Source organism: Stegodyphus dumicola, chromosome 2 (genome assembly GCF_044657685.1).
Source record: "Stegodyphus dumicola isolate Sdum_Otavi_A_Nest chromosome 2, ASM4465768v1".
In the NCBI taxonomy this organism is placed as follows: domain Eukaryota; kingdom Metazoa; phylum Arthropoda; class Arachnida; order Araneae; family Eresidae; genus Stegodyphus; species Stegodyphus dumicola.
Window position 1 is genome coordinate 174,887,387 of NC_140769.1, and position 22,600 is coordinate 174,909,986.

Consider the following 22,600-nt stretch of genomic DNA (forward strand, 5'->3'; position numbering starts at 1 on the left):
ACTGTGTAACGGAAATTATAAAGATATGCTTTTTTAAAATATTTTGTGATACTGCTGTTGAGCTTATGTGGTTTAAGCACGAATAACATGATATTAATAGACAAAATGAACACACAAAACGTCAGAAAACGCCCTTTTGGGGGTAAGTCCAAAGGGACAATTTGCCCCGAAGGACTATTAATTTGGTTTTGGCATTTTGCGTTGTTTCACTTTTCAAATTGTTGTCACCAAATATTATCGCACTGTATTATATTTAAAGAAATTAAATGATGAAGAATGTGCATATATGTGTGTATGTTTCTCGCATTGTGATAAAACAACGGTACCAAGAGCCATCAAAATTTGAATAACATAATCCTCCTGCAAATATGGGCATCTGGAAGCCCACATTTAAAATTTTTTGTTTGGAATTTGTTTTATTTTCGATTTCATATTTTGTATAACTTGAACTAATTTTTGATTAACAAACTCAAGGATTTCAAAGTGAGCTATGACAACACTGTAGGAAATAAAACATTTTTATCTCCAGAACGTGAGATTGCCTATCGAAAATTCTAAAAATATGCCGTGTTGAAATATTTTTAGCACAATGTGGTGTTACTCCAAATGCTTTCGAAACGTGCATGTGCCTGTAAATGAAAAAAACGCCCGATTGGGCGTGAAGCTTTAATTTTGTTTTCTAGTAATGGACCACTTACCTTAATAAATTTAACAGAATCATGGTTTAATGAAAATCAGGAGGACAGTACGCTAGAAGGTTGAGACTTCCTGACCTGAACTGTAAAAAAGCCCTTAACACTCAGTGGCGCCTTAACCTCTGGAAATGTTCCACGGCGCGACCAGGCAGTAACTGATCACCGAAGAAACTAAGGCAACGTCAGACCACGTGAGTACCCCTAAGCCGACCAACGGAGGCAATCCCTCGAGGACAACCATTACAATATCTACCATGTAGCAATCACTCAGCCCCAAATAGACTTGACAGTACCGTTCTGCCTGGCGCGTTTGAACTGATCACCGAAGAAACGTAGACTCTACTCCTGCGAAGACAAATTAGTACTCCAGGAGCTGAGGCTGTGGAAGTACAGGTCTTAGCCAGAACGCCGAGGGTTGCCTCCAGTCACACCCCAGGGAGGTGAAAAATCCTTTCGATGACTTTTGGTGTGGAATTTACCTGTGGGATTATCAGGCTTGAATAATGTAAATGAGGCGGAATTTATCTATAGAATTACTAAGCGAAGATCTTTGGAGATGAAGACGTCTTCAGGCAAAGGCATGAAATATGATGGCATAAATGTGAACTAAAAGTTATTGAAAGGAAAAAAAATGACAAAACAATAAACTGTTAAATAAATAAGTCGAATAAATTTATTTACCGGTTGCCATTTTGAATTGCCTCCATTATAGCCATGAATGAGGGAAAATGTTTTCCAACCGCGGAAGAAGCCACTTTTCTTCACATCCCAGGAGGAAAAATTCATATTAGTGACATATTGCGGAATATCTTTATTCTTTGGACTGAAAAATCTAAACTCTGTGCCAATTTCTTCTCTACTGTCTGGTTCTGCACTAAAAAAACTCTCCAGTCGATAATAATCGAATGGATAACCAGTATCGAATGTCTCCAACTCTCCCATGTCAACAACACTTCGCCCCTTTTTCCATGTCGTGCAAAAACAGCTAAATAAATAAACACCAAAAAATACAACATACTATCACATTTAGAGTTCTTATATCAATTCTTAATTAAATTTAAGAGACTTTGAAAATGCTACGACATGCTATGAAAACGATAATGACATCATTAATTTCATTAGTTCATTAGGTATGATTATTGTTATATTTCGCATGATGTGTATTCCACACGATCTAGCGTTGATTGCACAAATTTCAATAACATGTTTACTTCAAATAGTTGTAAATTCAGATATGCTAGCAGAAAATGTACAAAGTGATATGAAATGGTTTGAGGTTTACAATTTCAGAAATGGCTACTTGAGAGTGGAAATAGATATTAAAATTCGCTAGGAAGCACTCTTTACTGCAAATAAAGGCGTCTGGTAGTTGAAAGCAATGTTTGTTTTTATAATATCCTACACTTAACTTCTAATGCAAACATTTTTTTTAGTTTCGATTATTCCATCATAATCCAGTATTATTTTGAGAATCATCATTAGCCATTGGTTTAATGACGTTAAAATGTAAACCAACCAGGAAACTGAACCATATATAGAACGCCGCTTCCATAGACAATAAATAATTAAAGCAGCTGGAAGTTAAACAGAACTTCGAGGAAATACGTAGAAATTAATCAATTTAAAAGAAGATACAGTGACACTGTGTCTTAGTTTCATTTGATTCTTTCCTAAGTATTTCGTAGAAGAAAACAACTGAACAAAAAATATTAGAGGAAAAGAAATATTTTAGAAGTACATGTGAACTAAGATCATTCAAAATAATAAAATTTTCATTCAAAACTGAATAAAAATAAATACAAATTAGGGATAAATTTGTGCAATGAATTACAACAGAATAAAAACGTTCATTAAAATTTAAATAAGCTATCATACTGAGTTCTTAAACTCTCTGGAAAATTTACTAATTTAAGGTAAAGTGTCCTTCTTAATATTCGTAAGTATATGAAGCTCTTTTATAAATTACACAATTAAAAGCTGAGCATTCTTTACGGTTTAATCACGCTTTTTCATACAGGAACATTGAAGAGATCGCAACAGAATAGTTTTTTTTCATTATCATACTCCATTTTTTATGTAATAATAAAGCTTAACATACCAGGGATTTCATAGAGGGAACATAGTTAACACAAAATGAACTGTAAAAATTTTCCTCTAAATTTTTAAAGTTGACAATATTTTTATAATCAAATAGGAAAATTTATAATACCTGTTACTGTATCTTCAATTGCTTTTCCATTAACAGTAGCTATAAAATACAACACAATGCCCCATACAAATCCAACCATCTTTCTAGATTATCATTTGTTAAAGATGTGAATCAAGAAGGAACAACTGAGTTTTTATTATAAATAAAGAATTAAACCAGCTGCTATTTCACATATGAAAGTGACATTTCATCAGTTTCATTTGTAAAACAAGTGCAGGAGAAATATTTCTTACCAGATTTTTGGAATTTGTAACAAAAAAATATTCAAGGTTTAACAAAGTCGTGCAAAAATCGAAACCCTTGTAACCAACAGCCAATCATATTAGCAGTCAATATATGTTAAAATCTTTTTTCAGGAAATGATATGCAGTACATTTTCACAAACAGAACAATACATTTGCTCGAAGCTTGCTTCTCCCTTGTAGATTATAGATGAAAAAAAACAACTCTCCACATTGTGAGAAAAAATATTAGCCTCTCCATTAATATGTGCTCCATATTAATAAATAGATGCATTGTCTTATGCTTCGCATTAATTTTGAGATTAAAACTCTGAGCTAAAGATATGGATCCTAAAATGGATTAGAGTTCCGTAATGATTTCCAAGATAGTATATACATAGCTCTTTGAATAATCGAAGTATTTAAATTCTCGTATTTTAATACTGCACGTTTCCCATTACTTTTGCCAAATGAAGAAAAGACAAAATATATAAAGCACAGGTATGTAGAATATAAAGTCATAAATATCTTTTTAATTATATTAAAAGGCACAAACATTGATAAAGTATTTAGTAATATGCAAATTATTTTTTATCCGCAAAGTTTATTAAAAGTAAATGTTAGATACTTATTTAAAAATCTTACTCTACGTAGACGCATCAGTTCAGAGAATGTTCAGCACACGTGTGGGATTAACTCAGTATTAAATAATGAAGAACCTGTATGTATTCATGTTCTTCACATTGTGGAAAAATGGCTGTATCTAAATAACCAAATTTTGAACACATATTGATAAATTAATTGTGTGTTTCATATTTTGGGTGAATTTAACAACATTTTGATAACAATCTCAACGACGTAAAGTCATATGGGGGCAATTGATAATGTGCAAGCTATTTATATTAAAAAGACTAAAAGACTTGGTCGTTTTAGCATTTCTTTCATAGTTCATCATCGTTACTTTTAGAATGAAAAGAGATTAAATCTGCCCTTTCAAGAATCTAAAGTCCGCATAAGATTTATTTTGCAATGTTACATTACTTTATTTTATCTAAATATATTAATCTAAGGTATATTCATCTAATAAAATATAAATTTAATATAAATACTTTAGATTTATTAAATTTAATTAGTACTAAAAATACGTGCTAAATAATTGTTTAGAATTTTGTTAAAATAATTAATACTTAAAATATTTTTTTACAAATGTTATAGCAAAATATTTAAAAATGAAACTATCTATAAAGTAAGTTATTATGTTATGTATTTTATATATTTTAAAAAATCATATTTCCAAAATCAATGCAAATCGCATGTTAGCAATTATTTCACTACTGAAATATGCCTTTATTTAGTATTTGAATTAATATGCTGACATAATATGAAACATTTTAGCGCATACAGTGCAAAAAGTACAATATTGGCTAAGATGTGATTGTGCATGAAGATATATTCAAGGATAAAAATGGGGCGATTTTAAGAATTCCGAGAAAACAACTAATGTTTTATTACTCTTTACTCGTAAACGTGCTGAAACACACAATGGAATCGGGTGAATTTCTAAGTAATAAACTTGATTTTATAGTACTTAAGTTTAACCATCATGAATTTATACCACTAGAAGCAGAAAAAATAGCTCCTTAATTTAAGATCACTTTCAAGATTCTAGCTTTAACATACTTAGATATGGTAATTTATTTAACGAAAATTAACAGTTTCCATTGTGTGAAAAGTTTTGGGGGTTGAAATTGTAAAAAACGATAAAAAACACAGTTTTTAACAAGATTTTTGGACGCTGCTAGGTGATTTCCGGCGGGGTGAATTTATATTTGCCAGCTCGACCTCGCAAATGTTCCAGGCTTGGCGAGAATTTGGCGCAGTTTAAATTTGAGTTTAGTTCAACGCCGCGGAAATGAGAAATTTTACATAGCGTGAGGCGGTGGTTGTAAAAACTGATTTTGTGACAATTTTGAGCGTGTATTGGCGGCGATGGTAACTTTGCTTAAACGGGATGATTTCCGGGTGACATTTTGCACACTTTTTACTAGCTCTCGCATGATGTACACGACGAAAAGATAAGGGCAAAACAAAACATGTCTAATTCTATGGAAATCAGACTGGATATGCCTTCGACTTTTTGGGAGTTTGAGATGCTTCTCGCCGAATTTATGGGGGCCGTTCGCCCAAGTGGCTGTGCAGGTCCTTTTGGACATTTATCTACTTTCGTGAACTGTGAAGGAAAGATAAAAAATTTATAATCTACTTGACCACTCAAATCTTTGCCTATAATTATGGTTCTGATTAGCTAAATTCTTCAACTGGTTGCAGATTCACTTTTCAATCACTTTACATCTACAATGGTCCTTAACAGTTAAAATCTTTTTTTCGACTCAACCGTTAAATATCTGTTTTTAATTTTCGAATGGGCTCCTTATGAGGTTTCTTTAATATCCAAGAAATGTGAGCGGTGGAATGTCACTTGTCCCAGAAGAGGTCCAAAGGAGGTTCTGATCTTCAGTGTGTTTTCTGCTGAGCGTCTTCAATAACTGAGGTAGAACCGTGCCTGCCGCATGTCCTTAAAGCTACCTGTCATCGAAGCTGTCCTTAAAGTTGCAGGTCATATAAGCGGTACTCTAGAACTTTCGGTTCTTCTCATCAGGCTTCTGTACAGTAATTCTGCTCCTGGCTTAAAGTTGTTCCTGCTTCTAGCTGCCCCGTGTTTCAAGTAATCGAATCAGTTAAGTCAAATCTTTACGAAAATTCTAGTTTCTTAAATCCTAATTAATTAATTCTCATCTTAATTTCTTCTGAAAGTCTGATTTCCATAGAATTAGACATGTTTTGTTTTGTTCATTACTACTTATACGCGTTCAATAAATTATTATGTAGGAAGTATTAAGTAATTTCCTTTATTAGCTTTAACCATCAATTAGTTTGCCACTATTATAGAGCTGTAGGTGGATCAAAATGAATAATTTTCTAATCCAAAACCTTAATTATTACCCAATTTGTTTTAATGCTTAAGAGCTAACTATACCTAAAGAAATGTTAATTATTTATTTCAAGTTATTTAATTATTAAGGCTTAGAAAATTGACACGACTTTCAAGTACCACTGATAAAGTAATATTTATTAAAAATTAAATTCGTGCAATAGTATGAACCTTCTAGGAACTTTGTTAAATGCTATGTTTTGATTGGTTTTTATGTGCAATATGTTGGAAAATAATTTGTTCTACTAACGTGAAAATTGTTAAACTAAATAGAGTTAAAGGTTGCAAACCCAAATTATATATATATCCTCCATTTTTGTTATTTCATCTGGATGGAAAATTTTTATATATATATATATATATTATATTTATGATTTAAATAGGTTAAATGTTTATGAAGTACTCTCCCATTGATTAATAAATATCAAGTTTTCCTTGAAATAACAATTCTATGTTTTATTTAATCATTACTCATGTTGCTCTCTAGTCACCTACACGGAGTTGTAGCGGTTCTTCCACACAATTCTGTTTAGTTAGGGTAGGATTTTAGGAAAATTTAATTTGGGGTTGTGGTGCCCCTCTTTAAAAGGCACCATAACACTAACTACTTACTTCAACTGCCTTCAGCGAGTGAAGTTCCATTGCTATAGACTCCTGTTTGGAAGCCTCTGAATTGAAACTTTCATGAGAATGCTAAATTTGTGCTTATTTTGTTTGTGAATATCTACTCTACAAGAAATGCTACAATGCTAATCACGAATATAGTGTTGCTTTACGGTGATTAAAAAGTTATGTGATGGTGTTCTGCAATCTCTGTGGTTCCAGCGGTGCATTACTTGGATACCCTGATTAACTTTGTGCTTCCGTTATAACGTGCTAAGTGCTATATCGTATATCATTCATTTTAATCGATTATTGTATTCATATTGAAAGGTTGGTTCTCAGAATTAATTCGTATAAAACCAAAATTAACATACAAGTGTAAGGCATATTCTGGTTTTGCTGAAAATGCAATCAGTACAGAAGCAACAATTCAAGCTCTTACGGCATGTTCATTTGTTTCAAAATACAAAGAAATTATTGGACTGGTACCAGTACTCAGTACGACTGAAGATGAATTAGATATATGTAATAATAAGAACCAATACATTAAAATTAATAATAATGCACATTCTATAGTACGTTGTCTTTTGTATAATCATTCATTTCATAAACAGGTTAATGATTTTAAATAGAAAGAAAAGGTTAATGATTTTAAATAGTTTATGAAATAAATGATCGCAAAAATAGTGTTAAGGAAACATTAGCATTACTATGAAATATTGTAATCTATAATTACGTGATATTTAATTGTGTAATATTAAAAAAACACTAAATATTTTTTATTGATTTCAAATTGCAGTTTTATTACTTTTCGTTTGGCATCTGTTCTTCCAAACACTGTGTAATTTGCGTTTTTTTAAATATTGCCGTTATGTATGTTTATTAGATTAGTTCAATAAATGAATGTTTGAAATTAGGTTTTATTTTTTATTGCAATAAAGTATACTCTATTGCCGTTATGTATGTTTATTAGATGATCTCAATAAATGAATGTTGGAAATTAGGTTTTATTTTTTATTAAATTTAAGTATATTCTATTTTATTCGCTTACATTTTATGTGCTTGTGATGACAAAGAAATTCATAATAAATTGAAACAAAAAGTTTCATCGTGTGCTATTTAACAAAGAGTTTACTTAGCTTACCATCGTATACTATATTATTTAAATTATTTCTGTACAGTAACAAAAAGAAAGTTATTGATTATAATAAGTGCATGAAATAATCATTGTAATCTACCACTATTCTAAAATGTAGAAACTAAAAATAAGTAAATACACAAAATAACATATTATCGAAAGAAATGGTGTTAAGAAACATCAGCATTACTAATAAATACTGCAATCCATAATTATTGCACTTTTAATTCCTTACTATTCAAAATGTACAAATAATTTTTTATTAATTGGAAATTTTAGTTCTGTTACCTCCTTTCTGCTATTCATACTTTCAAACAATGCTAGTTCATGTTTTTTCTTAAATAGTGTTGCCAAGGTATGTTGTTTGTTAGATTATTATTCCATTTTAGATATGAATATGGGAATTTTTTTCTGGTTATTAGATTTGGGTATATTTTTGTATGAAATATTTTGATCACATTTATTAACTACTTCATAGAGCGTTTCATTTGTATATATTGGAGATATAGAAGATAATGGCTATATTTTTTACTACGAAACGCGAATAAATTTATACTTGAGTTCAGGTAAAATATTGATTATATTACCTAAAAACCGTTTCCTAATTTGTCATGACAGGAGCAATTTTCAATGTCTCTGAGATTTAACAGAAATAAATGTGATAATGCTGTTATAATCAGAAACGCTTATATTTTACCCACATATATATCTTTACTTTTATTTATCTCTGATTGAGTTTTTTTTTTTTAACCTAAAACCTACTATTAATGATATATATTTATAATAACCAACTTCTTAATTACTCTCACTTACATACTAAAGGGTTAAGGAAAAAAGTGATGAAATAGCAAATAATCGTAACTTGGAACTTAACTTACGTAAAAAATATAGTTTAAAGTACTGAAAATAATTAAGGCTATTATTAATTATTCATATATATTCTAAAGAGAAAAAATTATTTTCTTCGGTTATTTAGGAAATGATAAAATATTTAAAATTTAGAAAAATAAAAAAGAATACAAAATTAAAAAAAAAAAGAAAAATACATTAATTATTAAGCTTATTTTTCTGCATAAATCAATATGTAACGCAAGGACATAATAACGACGTTTTTACAACTGTTGCAAAAAGGTTAGATTTTGCGAACATTTAGGCGTCGTTAAGAAGTTGTGATACGATGCTTTCACAACCGACATATAACTTATGAAAGACGCAATAACGACGTCTGTGCGACAAAAACCTCATTTGCAACGGTTGCAAAACAGTGAAGTTTCGTGGACATCTGGACAATTTAAAGACGAGATTTTGCAACGACATCCGCGACGAGTTTGCAACGTTCGTTACGACGTTGCTGTACTACTTGGGTTTACCTTTTCTGTCATTACTATTGTAGTGTTATGTTTTGTGACTTTTGGGTAAAAGTATTGTAGATGTGGGTTATTCTTTTAATTCATCACTGTCTAGTTTGCTGTTACAAATCAAACGTAATTAAAACCCATAAAACTTTGTGCTTAACTAAATACATTAAATAAATTAGTTTTAATTTCGTATTGCATTTTCATGCTAGATTATAACTAAGTCAAGTAATACCTAATTAAGCAAGAAATACTCTATGGCATTATTTATTTTCCTTTCGATCTAAAAATGCATGCATAAAATATCTTAATTCACTTGAACATAAAATTTTCACAACTTAAATCGATAAATTGCTTCAACTGCAATTTTGTTAACAGACAGATATCCTGAGAGAGAGTTCGAAAGTTCCGGATAACAATAAGGGGGAGAGGGTTTCGTGCCCAGAAAGAGTTTTAAAGGGCTCTCATTTTCTAGGTCATACGCGTCCAGGTTTGCATAAAATCCCATCCTTATGCACGCGTTGTTTTCGCAAGATCCGCAGAAACCTTGAAAATAGGATTCCCAGCTGTAGCAGGACAAAGATTCTAATTTGCAGTCTGGATCTTCTATAGTGGCAATGAAATAATCACAGGCTCTGTAATGGCTACATATTAGATCTCCCATATTCTCAAGCACTAAAAGAAAGTACAAAAATTAAATTTACGATAAATATTATTAAAAATATTATAAATAATTGTAATTTCCAGTATCAAACTTAACACAGAATTTCTGTTTTCCATTCAATCCATTTTGTTTTCAGTTTTTAAGCTGCGCTGTTAAAAGCAGTAGGCAATAAATATTCCGATTTTAAACAAATAGTTATTTAACTAGTGATTTCCTTTGTTCGTCTTTTCTTTGTAGTACAATTGCGAAGCGGCTGAGCAGTGAGATAGCTTCTCCGCAAAACAGGCGAGCTTAGGGTTGCTAGAAAGTGGAAACCAGGTTTGCAAGATTTCGCTCGAAATCCCGATTTGGAGGCAAAATTGGCGATATGTCAGAGACGAAGTGAGAAAATTCTAGAACGCATTCTTAGCGGTTCCCTGGAAAATATTCTCGAAGGTAGGTTAAAGCTATAGATATCCTGCTTGTATGGAGAGAAAGTATGTCTTGAGTTCAGAGGTTAGCTTGAGTGCGGAGCTGTACTTTAGTGCTTCGCCGTGCCTTCGCCGTTATAGCTTGAAGGCTGTATTGCTGATTGTTTAGAGCGTTTATTGTAGTTTATCGACGAATATAAAATGATTTTCCTGCATAACCAGCAGCCGAGCTGCAAAATCACTGAACACTGGTACTTCGATCTGAGGTTCTAATTCCGCGAACGGGATGACTGCATGTGCGTTTTCGTGGTTTTTCCTATATGTAACATGTATATGACGCAGTTCCCCTTAGAACGTCCTCCACGAAGGCATCACTTCCCTTAGGAAGATAGCCCCGCTTTCGTGGAGGACGTTGGGGCTTTGCCTTAATCACATAAACCGAACCACATAAACCTATTCGATGTAATAGTGCTAACTGGCGAATAAGTTGTGTTTTGATTCTTCATCAAGTGTTATCCACGAACCCGTAGAACGCAGCAGTATGTTTTATACAGCTGATGTTCGTTATGATGCAAAAGGAAAAAGAACATTATTTGCAGTAGTTGCTTGGTTTGTCAACCGATTTGCTTATTTAGGAGTGTATGCTTGATCCTTTTCGATCAACTCTTTCATCATCATTTTATACTCTGATCATCATTATAAAATGGTAGCTACATTGGACGAAGGTTATAATTAACGTCAACTCCATTTAGATAACTCCAATCCTTCAGAAGTATTTGTCAATCTGAAAAATAACCTAGGATCGTTTTCTGCCGCCTGGACCTTTGTAATGATTAAAAAGATAGCTGCTACAGATGATAATCACTTTATTTCATGCCCCACTTCATTCCCCTTTTACGTGTTTTGCTTTAAAAGAAACATGAGAATTAAGGCTAACTGACAGTCTCACATGTGGAGGAGAAATTAATTGCTATGCGGTAATAGCGACACGCGATACGATCGCAAATGGGAAGGCTTGACAACGGCCTTGAAATTCCTATTTTAAGGAACAGACTGTAGTGCCAATTAAGATACGAATCATATTTGTTAAGACCTTTTAGTAAATAAAAATAATAGTGAAACAAAGCCGGTGAAAAAGACTAATGTTGGAAAAATAACAATTATGATACATCAAATTTTTAAGCTTTGAAAGTTTTAATAATAATTTTTAGTCTTTAGCACATTGTATAAATAATATTTTAAAGTAAGGCAAATTCAGTAAATAAGTTATTAATTATAAAATAAAGAAAAATAAAAAAAATTAAAGCTACCAGATTTTTATATTACTTGCAAAGGAGCGTTTTTTAATGTTTTTTGTGCTACCTTTATTTATTAAATATCACGTTATTCGCCCTTAAACCATAAAATTCAATTCAGCAGCAATATCACAAAATAATTCTAAAATGAACATATCTTTAAATTTTTCGAAACACTATCTCTCGCTCAGGAGATAAAAATGTTTTTTTCCCGTACAGTGTTGCCATTGCTCGCTTTGAAATCGTTGAGTTTCTTAATTAACCCTAAAAACTCATTAAAACTTTACAAAATATGAAATCTATAATAAAACAAATTCCAAATTTGGGCTTTCAGATGCCTGTATTCGGATGGAGACGTGCGTTATTCAAAATCTGATGGCTCTAGGTACCGTTATTTTATCACAATGCGAGAAATATACATGCCTTATGCAGATTCTTCATTATTAAATTTCTTTAAATGTAATGCTGGGCTCTAATATTTGGTAGCAAGAATTTGAAAAGGGGAAAGTCGCTTACAGAGAATCAACGCAAAATGTGTAAACGAAATTACGATTTTTTTTAAACTCTAATTTTTTAGAACTCCGCAAAGTGTACCACGAGACTTACACAAGTAAGTAATACCACTAACAAAATAAACAAATGTACAGTAGTACTGCAAATGAGTAAAAATAATAAATAAATAAAATCTAAAAGGTTTCAAATTTAATTTATGTCCAAAGGGGCGTGTTTTTACGTTTTTTGTGTTACCTTTATTTATTAAATATCATGTTCCTTGAACTTAAACCATAAAATTCAGTTGAACAGCAATGTCGCAAAATAATTTTAAAATGAGCATATCTTTAGAATTTCCGATACACAGTTCCGCGCACCGTTGTTTTATCACAATGCGAGAAACATACATACATTTATGCAGATTATTCATTATTTAATTTGTTCAAATATAATACAAGACTCTAAATTTAGTGGCAACAATTTGAATAGTGATACGCCGTTCATAGGGTTTCGACACGAAATCGAAAAACGACAACAGTAGTTCTTCAGGGACAAAGCCTCCTTTGGACTAAATAAAATACTAAAGAAAGAAAAATAAAAGGAAATAAAAAGTAATAAAGTAATGATAACTCAATAGTCAAAATTTATAATAAAATTTCGAAAAGCAGAAACTGTCTCTTTAGTGCGAAAAAGTTCAGAAAAAATTGGAGGCCAAGATACAGACAGGTGCTTCAAAGTTGCCTGAATATCTTCCTCTCCCTTACATGACGAATGCACTCAAGAAGAATAAGCTTGACATCTTCATTGCTGATGCTGCAGCTTCGCAAAACACTTGAGGCCAGTCCAGATAGATTTAAACAGATTTTAAAATACACTGTTTCGGGTATTTAAGAGAGAGAGTCCTACATTTTGTGTCCAGGACATCTCGACAGTAAAATGTGTATGTGTGAGAGGTGAGGGGGGTTCGTCTGGGATCACCCTGAGATATGACAAGCTTAGCTCAGGGTAATGTGGTTTCGTAAATACGGAGATGATTACTAAATTTCTTTTGCCTGGTGAACGTAACTGCAGTTGATTAATTTATGTTAATTAAAAACTTCCAGCGTACCATCCAGGTTTCCTGTGAGTCGATATGATTTTCCTATGCTTGTATATATTGAAAATTTACACAGTAGGATATATAGCTTATCCTCTTTCCCTACACTGGGGTATTTTATTTCTCTGCTTGTATGGTGTTCTGCAGTCTGCTATAACGTTAAACATCCTAATTTCACTAGTATAAGGACGTTAGGAAAAAAGTGCTTACCTACTCCTTTTCTTAATTTATACAGGACGTGCATTTTCACTTTTCTAAAATATGCAGAACTTTTAAAATCATATGCTTGCAAAGCAAAACATTTTCTTAAGGAATTTCTTTTGATACCTATTATCATTGTAAATTTATAAAACTGATAAAAGTTTAAAATATTTTAAAGCAGTGCTTGCATTCGAAACTGAATGCATCAAACCGTTTCGTAAATTTGGTCTTTCACTTTCTTGTAAATTTAACCGAATCATATATACATAACATTCAGCATATCAATCAAATATTCAGCGTTCCTAATACCCATAAAAAACTTTCGATTCAGTGCTTAATATCCTGGCACTCTGGAAGTTATGTAATTACCTAAAACAGTAAAAAAACAAGTTCTTTATCAATTTTCTAATACAAGGTGCTAGTAGCGTTCATAGCGTTATTTGACTTGCGCAGTACAATGACGTACTGCATGAATGCGCGCAAGCTTGTGCCGCTTTCGTATACTAATATGCTGCCATTTTAAGTGTGACAATGGTATGGATCGGTGGAGTGCACAGCATCGTGCCTTTGCTATTGAAAGTTATTTCAAGAATAACTACTCTGTTATTGCAACCCAGCGTCTATTTAGGCAACATTTCAACTTGGGACATCATGAGAAAGTTCCAGATGGACGGACCATTGCAACAGACACTTCCAGGTAGAGTAATTTCCCGTTTTGGTGACATTTCCTGGCCGCCTCGCTCACCTGATCTTTCATGTGCAGACGTTTTCCTTTGGGGCCACCTGAAGCACGAAGTTTTCCGAATACGTTGTGCCACCATTCCTGAGTTGAAGGATCGCATCAGAACTGCCGTCGGCAATGTTCCAGGGATTCGTTACACCGAGTTATGGCAAGCTTCCGACCCCGCCTAGATGAATGAATTGTGCAGTGGGGGCATCAAGTGACAGGCATTATATTCAAAAAGTAATCCACGCAATGGACAATAACTTACACATTAGTAAATGGCATACCTTTAACTATTAATTGACTTAAGTGGTATTAAATATATTACAGCTACTGGCTTATGGTGTGTTTTTAATATACTACTATGAACGCTGCCGCACCCTGTATATGTCGTTTCCTAAAGCCCTATCGAAGAAAATGCCATCAATATCATTAATCCAAAGGGGCAGTTTGCCGAGAGGGACTATTAATTTCGTTTTGGCATATTGCGTCGATTCATGATAAGCGTTGTTTCACTTTTCAAATTGTTGCCACCAAATATTATCTTCCTGTATTATATTTAAAGAAATTAAATAATGAAAAATCTGATGAATAGGTGTACGCGTCTCACATTGTGATAAAACAACGATACCTAGAGCCATCAAAATTTTAATTAGGAAATCTTTCATAGAATATAGGCATGTGGAAGCCCTAATTTGAATTTGAAATTTGTTTTATTATCGATTTCATATTTTTTAATACTTCAACGAATTTTTATTAAAAAACTAAATGATTTCAAAGAGAGCAATGGTAGCACTGAAAGACAAAATTATCTCGACCGCGCGAGAATCTATATCGGAAATTCTAGGGATACGCTCCTTTTAAAATTATTATTTTGCGACATTCCTATTAAACTGCATTTTATGATTTGAGTAAGGGGAACATGATATTTAATAAATAAAGGTAATACACAAAAACGCCCCTCTGGACGTAATTTAAAACCATTCGGTTTTTTTTTTTGTTTTGTTTTACGATTAATTTTAAAGTAACTTTTTAATATTAATAATCTGGAAATTCCTTGACATTGCTGCATTTTGTATGGACACACAAACCTGTTTTTCTGCTCTCTTTTTCTGTTCGATTATGCAGTCCCTGTTCAACGCATTTGAGTGTAGGTATAAAAGTAGCTTTCGCAACACAGTTAAAAAGCATTTTTTTATGCGATGAATAGAAACCGCATAATCGCACAATCAAAATTCCGGTTTTTGTACTTCTAAAGAATTTCACTTTAAAAAGAATTTAAACTGCAAAATTCATTTTCAACGTTGGGATTGGCCGGGATTTGAACCCGGGACCTCGTGCACCCGAAGCACGAATCATACCCCTACACAACCAAGCCACACTAGCATCAGTCCATTTCATGATAAATTTATAAATTCAAATATTTTGCTAACATCTTGAATAAAATATAAGAGATTCATTCAATCATATATTAACTGAATTGTTTTCAGTGAGTAACATTGTTTTTATCAATATAATAACGATGCTCTTACGCATCGTTGATTTATTCAGTGATGCAGCATAAAATACAATGAAATGTTGGACTGCATGTAACTGCAGTCAAGTTATAAATCACTCTAATTACATGAGGACAGTTTTCATATTCCTCTTCATGCATACTATTCACATTTAGCCTTGTCCAAACTTTCTTATTTTTGTTTGAAATGTATCAGAACTTTCAAATAATTCTACAATTCAGAAACAAGCATCTTCTGTTAGACGCAAAGGCTAATTAAACAGGAATGACAGGCGATACGGTTGCGCAATGTAATTTTTTAACAAATATTTAAGGACTCAGATGATTTTTGTGAATATAAACGTTTCTATGAAATCTAGGCCGGTAACGAAATCGGTATTCTGAATAATTTTGGTTGCAGAGAAATAGAACTGTAATTTTTTTAACAGATATTGTGCAGCAGAAGATTTATGTGTTTATTTTTCTCTCCACATATATCATGCTCCTTAGAAAAACATTTTAAGGCTCTCTTAGTTCTATATATATTAAACCAGGTTAGCAAAGAATACTGTATATACCCAGGAATTCACATCTGGAATGGAACTTTTAAGTAACAAACTGTGAAATTTATTCATAGCAGAAAAAAATAATAGGAAAGTTAAACTTCTGTAAAACTACGAGAAATTCTATAGCTAATCGATGGTTCGTAAGGAATGGCAGCGAGTTCTTATAATATCTCAAAATGAGAGGAAGCTTTTTATTATGTTGAAATAAAACATTTTAAACCTCTTGGTTTATAATGATAAGTGAAAAGTCTCAGCTACTTGCTAGTTACCCAGCTTTAAATAGTTGTTCAGTTCTTGATCAAGAACTGAGTTGGAACAATAGACCTAAAGTGCAAGGAAAACGAAAGACTAAAATAAAGGCAACTTCTTTTTCGTCAAATTTGAGAATTTGAAATGTTGTAAAAGGCAAGCAGATGAATATTTGCGATGCATAGTAGTACTGAAGTCAAATATATGATTATGATATGATGTGTATTATATGATTATGTAAATATATGATTATGAAATATATGAAATTCTTATGACTGTCACGTCAATTATATCGAAAGAAGTTAAAATGTTTGATTGAGAAGCCTTTGCTTTAACATTTTAAAATCTCGTATCTACTGAAATTACAGTTCAGCAACTGATATACATCGATCAGAATGCGATGAAATATCCAAAATCTATTTTGTATCTCGTTGCATTTGTAGTTTAAAATTGAAGAAATGCAAACAGCATTTCCAAAAATAGGACTTGTTCCCTTTTTATCTTATAAAATGAGCTGTAGAGAGACATTTCCATTTATTGCTAATGTGAACAGTAAATGATGTATACTTACTAGCCTCATATGCGGCCAATCGATTGAAACTGTTATTTTAAAAGAGGAAGAGAAAAAGTCTGATGTGGCCAGCACACGATCGTTATCAACGAATAACAGAAACCTTTAGTAGCTTTCAGTAAACTATCACTTTCATTTGATCGTTTGGGGGGTAAATAAATTCTAATTTGTTTATAAACTTCATAGCTCAATCATAATTATATACACTATTCAATTTTATTATTCTGTTCTCCCATATAATGTACAATAATAATTTTATAAACTCATGTACATATCATCTCCCATATTTTGATTTAAAAATATCGCATCGATCGTAGTGTATATATGCTCTGGTAATATAGTGTTTCGGATTCACAAATCAATGACTAAAAAAATTAGAACATTTTTAAAAGCAGTATACCTTTAGAATTCATGATAGAGTGTTCGTGTTGCCATATATTTCCTTAAAAATAATTCATTGCAATAACAGTTGATGGTAGCGTCTTTTTATTTGAAAAGTGATTCGAGACAAAAACGAAACGAACGCAAAATTGAGGACTGAAGCTAATGCATTTATTTAATTGCTGAGCTCGTCTTCATAAATGAGATTATTCTTGCTGCCTTCATAAATGAGATTATTATTATACTGCTTGCTTGTATAATTCCAAGCATGCATTTAATTGCCTAATTTACAGCTGCCTAATTTTACCCAAAATTTAATCATCTCTTTATACGAACGCAAAAGCCTAATAATATATTATAATAAAATAATATATTATAATAAAAGGAAAATATTAATTTTTGCAAGTTTTATATATGAAATATCGCCGACGAAAAAATCGTCACATACATGCAAATACACAGACATCATTGTAGAAAACCGTAAACGCGTGTTCATATATTTTTACGTGTTACGTGTTACTTTAACACGTTAAGGGAACCCTAATTCCTGGTTATTCACTGAAAACTAACTTTAACTGAATTTTTGGACCGAAAACATTAACCTTTCTTACCCATGTCAACAGGTTCAGTTAGTGTAATTTCATTGTGTTCAGCACATAAAATTTTATAACGATATTTAATGTGTTTAATAACAAACCGATATTACTTCTTTTTTAATTGCATTAATGTAATCAGTCATTCCAATCGAATGATTCTAGACATTAGATCAGGAGTTTTCAACGGGCTCTTTAGTCATCCCTCATGGTCCATGAAATTTTAATGGGGATCAGTGATGATGAAGAGATCGACTGGGGGTCGATGGTTTAATATGCAAAGGCAATTGTTCGGTATAATGAAAATCTCACTGATTTGTAAATAATTAACTATATTGAAAATTACCAATTAATTGTTTATTAATATAAGGCCATATTATGTAGTCAAGAGGAAATCATATAAAATATATAATCAATAACTAATAGGAAAATATGCAAAAGTTAATTAATAATATACTAAAAATCAATAAAAGTTTGTCAATGTGCAAATTTTGTATGTAAAATATGCTACATATAAAAATTAAGCGCTGGAACATAAAACATACCCAAAAGAAAAAATACGAAAAAAGCAAGACTTATATATTGTTCTTTACAAGCCTCTTGCAAAAAGACTTATGTATTGTTATATAGAAGCCTTTTGCAAAAAGACTTATACACACTTAGACAAAGAAAACGACACACAAAAAAGGAGTTATCCGAATGGGACGAAAATCAGCAGAAGTCATGTACATGTACAGAAAAACAAATGATTAAAGTTTGAGAAAAATTTGATGATTTATTGAAGTGATAGAGCTTTACAAAGTGAAAAAGTCAGTAACGCGTTTGTCCACCTCTGGCCCTTATGCAAGCAGTTATTCGGCTTGGCATCGTTTGATAAAGGTTGCGGATGTCCTCCTGAGGGATATCGTGCCAAATTCTGTCCAACTGGTGCGTTAGATCCTCAACATCCCGAGCTGGTTGGAAGGCACTGCATATAATGCTCCAAACGTGCTCAATAGGAAATAGATCCGGCGACCTTGCTGGCCAAGGTAATGTTCGGCAAGCATTAAGGCAAGGAGCAGAAACATGTGCAGTGTGGGAGCGCGCATTATCTTGCTGAAATGTAAGCCCAGGGTGGCGTGACATGAAGGGCAACACAACAGGCTTTAGAATTTCATCGACGTATCGCTGTGCTGTAAGGTTGCGACGGATTTCAACCAAAGGGGTCCTACTATGAAATGAAATGGCACCCCAGATCATTACTCCTGGTTGTCGGCCATTCTGCTGGAAGACAGGTTGGTATCACACCGCTGTCCGGGGCGTCTCCAGACTTGCCTTCGCTGGTCATTGGGGATCAGTTCAAAGCGGGTCTCATCATTGAAGACTATTCTACTCCAGTCAGTGACATTCCAGTGCAAATGAGCGCGACACCACTGCAAACGGGCTTGACGTGACCTCAGCCCTCTTTCTGTGAGCCGTCTATGAATGGTCCGTGAGAGCACTGAAGCACTAGTTGCACGTATAAGTGATGATAATGATGCATCTGGGGCTGTGAGTGCCGCTCTGACGACTGTTCGGTCTTCACGTTCTGTCGTTTCTCTAGGCCTACCGCTTCCTTCTTGACGCTGTGGGCTGCCATGGTTCACCCATTCCTGCCAACATCATCTGACAGTGGTATCGCCCCTGCTCAAATGTCGAGCTATTCGTCGATAAGACCACCCGGATTCTTTGAGAAAACTACACGACCTTCTTCAAATTCTGACATCTGCGCATATCGTTCGCGCACCTGTGTGCGAAGCATAGTTACTGTCTACCAGAGTACACGGAATGAAATTCGTGAAGAGTTTATGACCTGGAATCCTAATTTCTCCTCTTAAATAACCTGCCAGTTGCGCAGATCAGATGCGCTGTAGCAACAACCGTTCATTCATTGGCAGTCAAAATGTAAAATTTTGCATTTTCTCTCGAAACCTGTATGCATATCAATTTGTGTCCAATTTGCTTTATATCTTCTCGGTGCGTCGTTTCTTTTGTCTAAGAGTGTATATTGTTATATACAAGCCTCTTACAAAATTTAGAAGATTTTAATGTTCGCTTCTAGGACATTGAAAATTTGAATATGCCAGCATGGCTCATAGAACCCCTGAGCTGTGATAAATTTAATCTTGATATTATGATGTAAGAACAGTTGGTTTCATTGAAGAAGGATGTTCAAGTACAAGCCTTATTCAAAACACATGCATACTTATGTATATATACTGCAACTGATTGCTATTAAAAGGAATGTCTCTGAAACTTCAATACCGGCGAAGGGCTGTATGTATGGGTATCCGAAGGAAACATCGTTTCAAATACATCGGGGACGAAAACGTCGCGGAGAAAACATAGCATGGTGAAAACATCGTCGTTCAAAACATCGTGGAAGAAAAGAAAGCAAAGAGCAAATACCGCAGTTCTAAAACATCATAGTATAAAACATTGTCATCAAAAAAGTAAAGCAGTTCAAAAACTTCGCAGTTTAAAACAATGTCGTCGAAAATATCGTGGTGAAAAATAAAGCACATGAAAATCATCATACTACGATAACGTCGCATACATGCGTTTTAAGGCTTTAAAAATGATTTGTGAGCGCAAGAAGGAATGAGGGATTTCTTTATTTTTATATTCTTGAATTAATTAAAAGAGTTTTGCTGAAAAAATAAGAAGAAAATATAAGAATCAAAAACAGAAATTGAGTAGAAAAGTAATTCTAGATATAGAGGATAAAAGAATTTTAAACTTTTACAGTTAACTAACAAAGGTCGTTAATTAATTATTATTTTTTATAAAGTTTTGCTGGTAATTTTTCATGAGAAATACAGTCTAAGAAAGATTAGACAAAATAAGATGAGTAACTGCATATAATATATATAACCTCTATATAATTGTTTAATTATCGTATTATAAAATTATGTTAACTGAAGTAGCATTAATTTTCTACTCATTTTTAGTTTTTGAATGCTTCAGTGTCCTTTTTTATTATAAGCAAAAAATTATTAGTTAATTCAAAAATATAAAAGTAAAAATATTCCTCGTTCATTCTTGCCCTCACAAATCATTATCTGAACATGCATTTACAAGTCTGAAAAACACATGTCTGCAATATTATCATCATGCTATAATTTGCGGTTGTTTTATTTTTACCGCAATATTTTCATAGATGATATTTTAAATCCGTGAAGTATTTCAATCAGTTTATTTTGGACGACGATGTTGTAGAACTGCTATTCTCTTTGCTTTCTTTTCTCTCACGATGTTTTGCCCGACGACGTTTTCGCTTTGCGTTGTTTTCTCCGCGTCGTTATCATGCGCGATGTTTCCGCCTGTAACCATCTGCACGGCTTTCTCCATGTGTAAGGTGGATATGAGCCAGGTCTTAAAAGGCCCTTCATGAAGGCATCCCTCCCTAAGGGCAGATAACCCTCGTATTCATTGCCATATCAAATTTAATTATTTTGTTCAAATAGGTATTTTAAAATATTTCATGGAAAATTATTTTTCACATGTTCGTTTTTGCTTATAATTCAGTAAATTTAGGGTACAAAGCTTTGCTTGAATAATATTTAATTTTTTTGAAGAATTAAAATAACTCAGCATGTAAATAAAGTACTCTAAACTTTCATGGTTAAGGCCCACCTGCGGCCGAATCTTAAAGTCCTGAAACCTGATAGTTCAAATCTAAGTTCAAATCTAGGCGAATATTCCAACTGCAAGGGAATTTTCGTGGTTTGCCTCAGGTGTAAGGAGTACAAGCCAATTTCTCTAAAATATTCCTTTATTAAAGTATCTCTTCCTTTGGCGGATAACTTTGTATGTGTTACCATAATCCAAAATTTTGAAAAATGAAAAATATCTCTGCATTATAAATTTAGGAACAAAGAAATTAGGCATAAGTGAATAAAATTTATCATATATATATGAGTAGATATTCAAAGTACCTGAAAAATGCAATCTGTCAGCATTAACTTCTTGTATTAAATTAACGCTGTTCTTATAACTCACAAAATCTGGTATAATCTCAACTGTAGCATTTGAACAAAAAGGCTGCTTTTGGCCTCCGTTGGGATAAAAGTCTATATGACCAATTGGTTCTTTTAATCCGAAGCCTAAAGAAAAATTTAAAATAAATATTTGTTTTAAACAAGTTGATTTACACATATAGTTAGTTACCTTTGGTATTTTATCATAAACATTTTATTAACAAAAATTGTTACGTTATCCTTATACTATTAAATTCATACACAATGGACTACAATAATATAATATTTTGTTAGGATAATAGAAAAGCACAAGCATACATTACACTCATTAAACTATATGAAATCTGCTAAATTATTATTATAATAAGTCCCGAATTTCAGTAAAGACAAAGGGACTGTAAAAGTTTTATGAATATTATCATTACGAAAACTTTGGCACAGCAAAGGAATGACTAGAATTTGGTAACTAAGTTGTTAATTTTTGATGAGTTCTCCGGATGTTACACATGGCAATTTTATCAGGGTTATTTAAAATGTTATCACCTTAAGCTTGGAGGTGATCTGTAGAAGAACGTTTTAGGTAAAAACACTGTGTGAGGGATTATAACAAAATGATTGGAGTGCCAGTATTTCCCAAGTCATACATATTGTT

The 22,600-nt window shown here is 32.7% G+C and overlaps 1 protein-coding gene across 2 annotated transcripts in view; it reads right to left on the bottom strand.

The window, feature by feature from the left end:
• Positions 1-9,470: 9,470 nt before the first annotated feature.
• LOC118181541 (pancreatic triacylglycerol lipase-like) overlaps positions 9,471-22,600 on the bottom strand; it is a 35,492-nt gene continuing 22,362 nt past the window's right edge. The window contains exons 6-7 of one of the 2 annotated variants that reach the window (XM_035350711.2): positions 21,907-22,074; positions 9,471-9,888 (exon numbers count right to left, since the gene is read on the bottom strand). In XM_035350711.2, coding sequence (XP_035206602.2) covers positions 9,545-9,888; positions 21,907-22,074 — 512 coding nt within the window. In that variant the 3' untranslated portion in view covers positions 9,471-9,544. The remainder of the gene's footprint in view (positions 9,889-21,906; positions 22,075-22,600) is intronic. The other variant, XM_085810332.1, reaches the window with a different exon arrangement.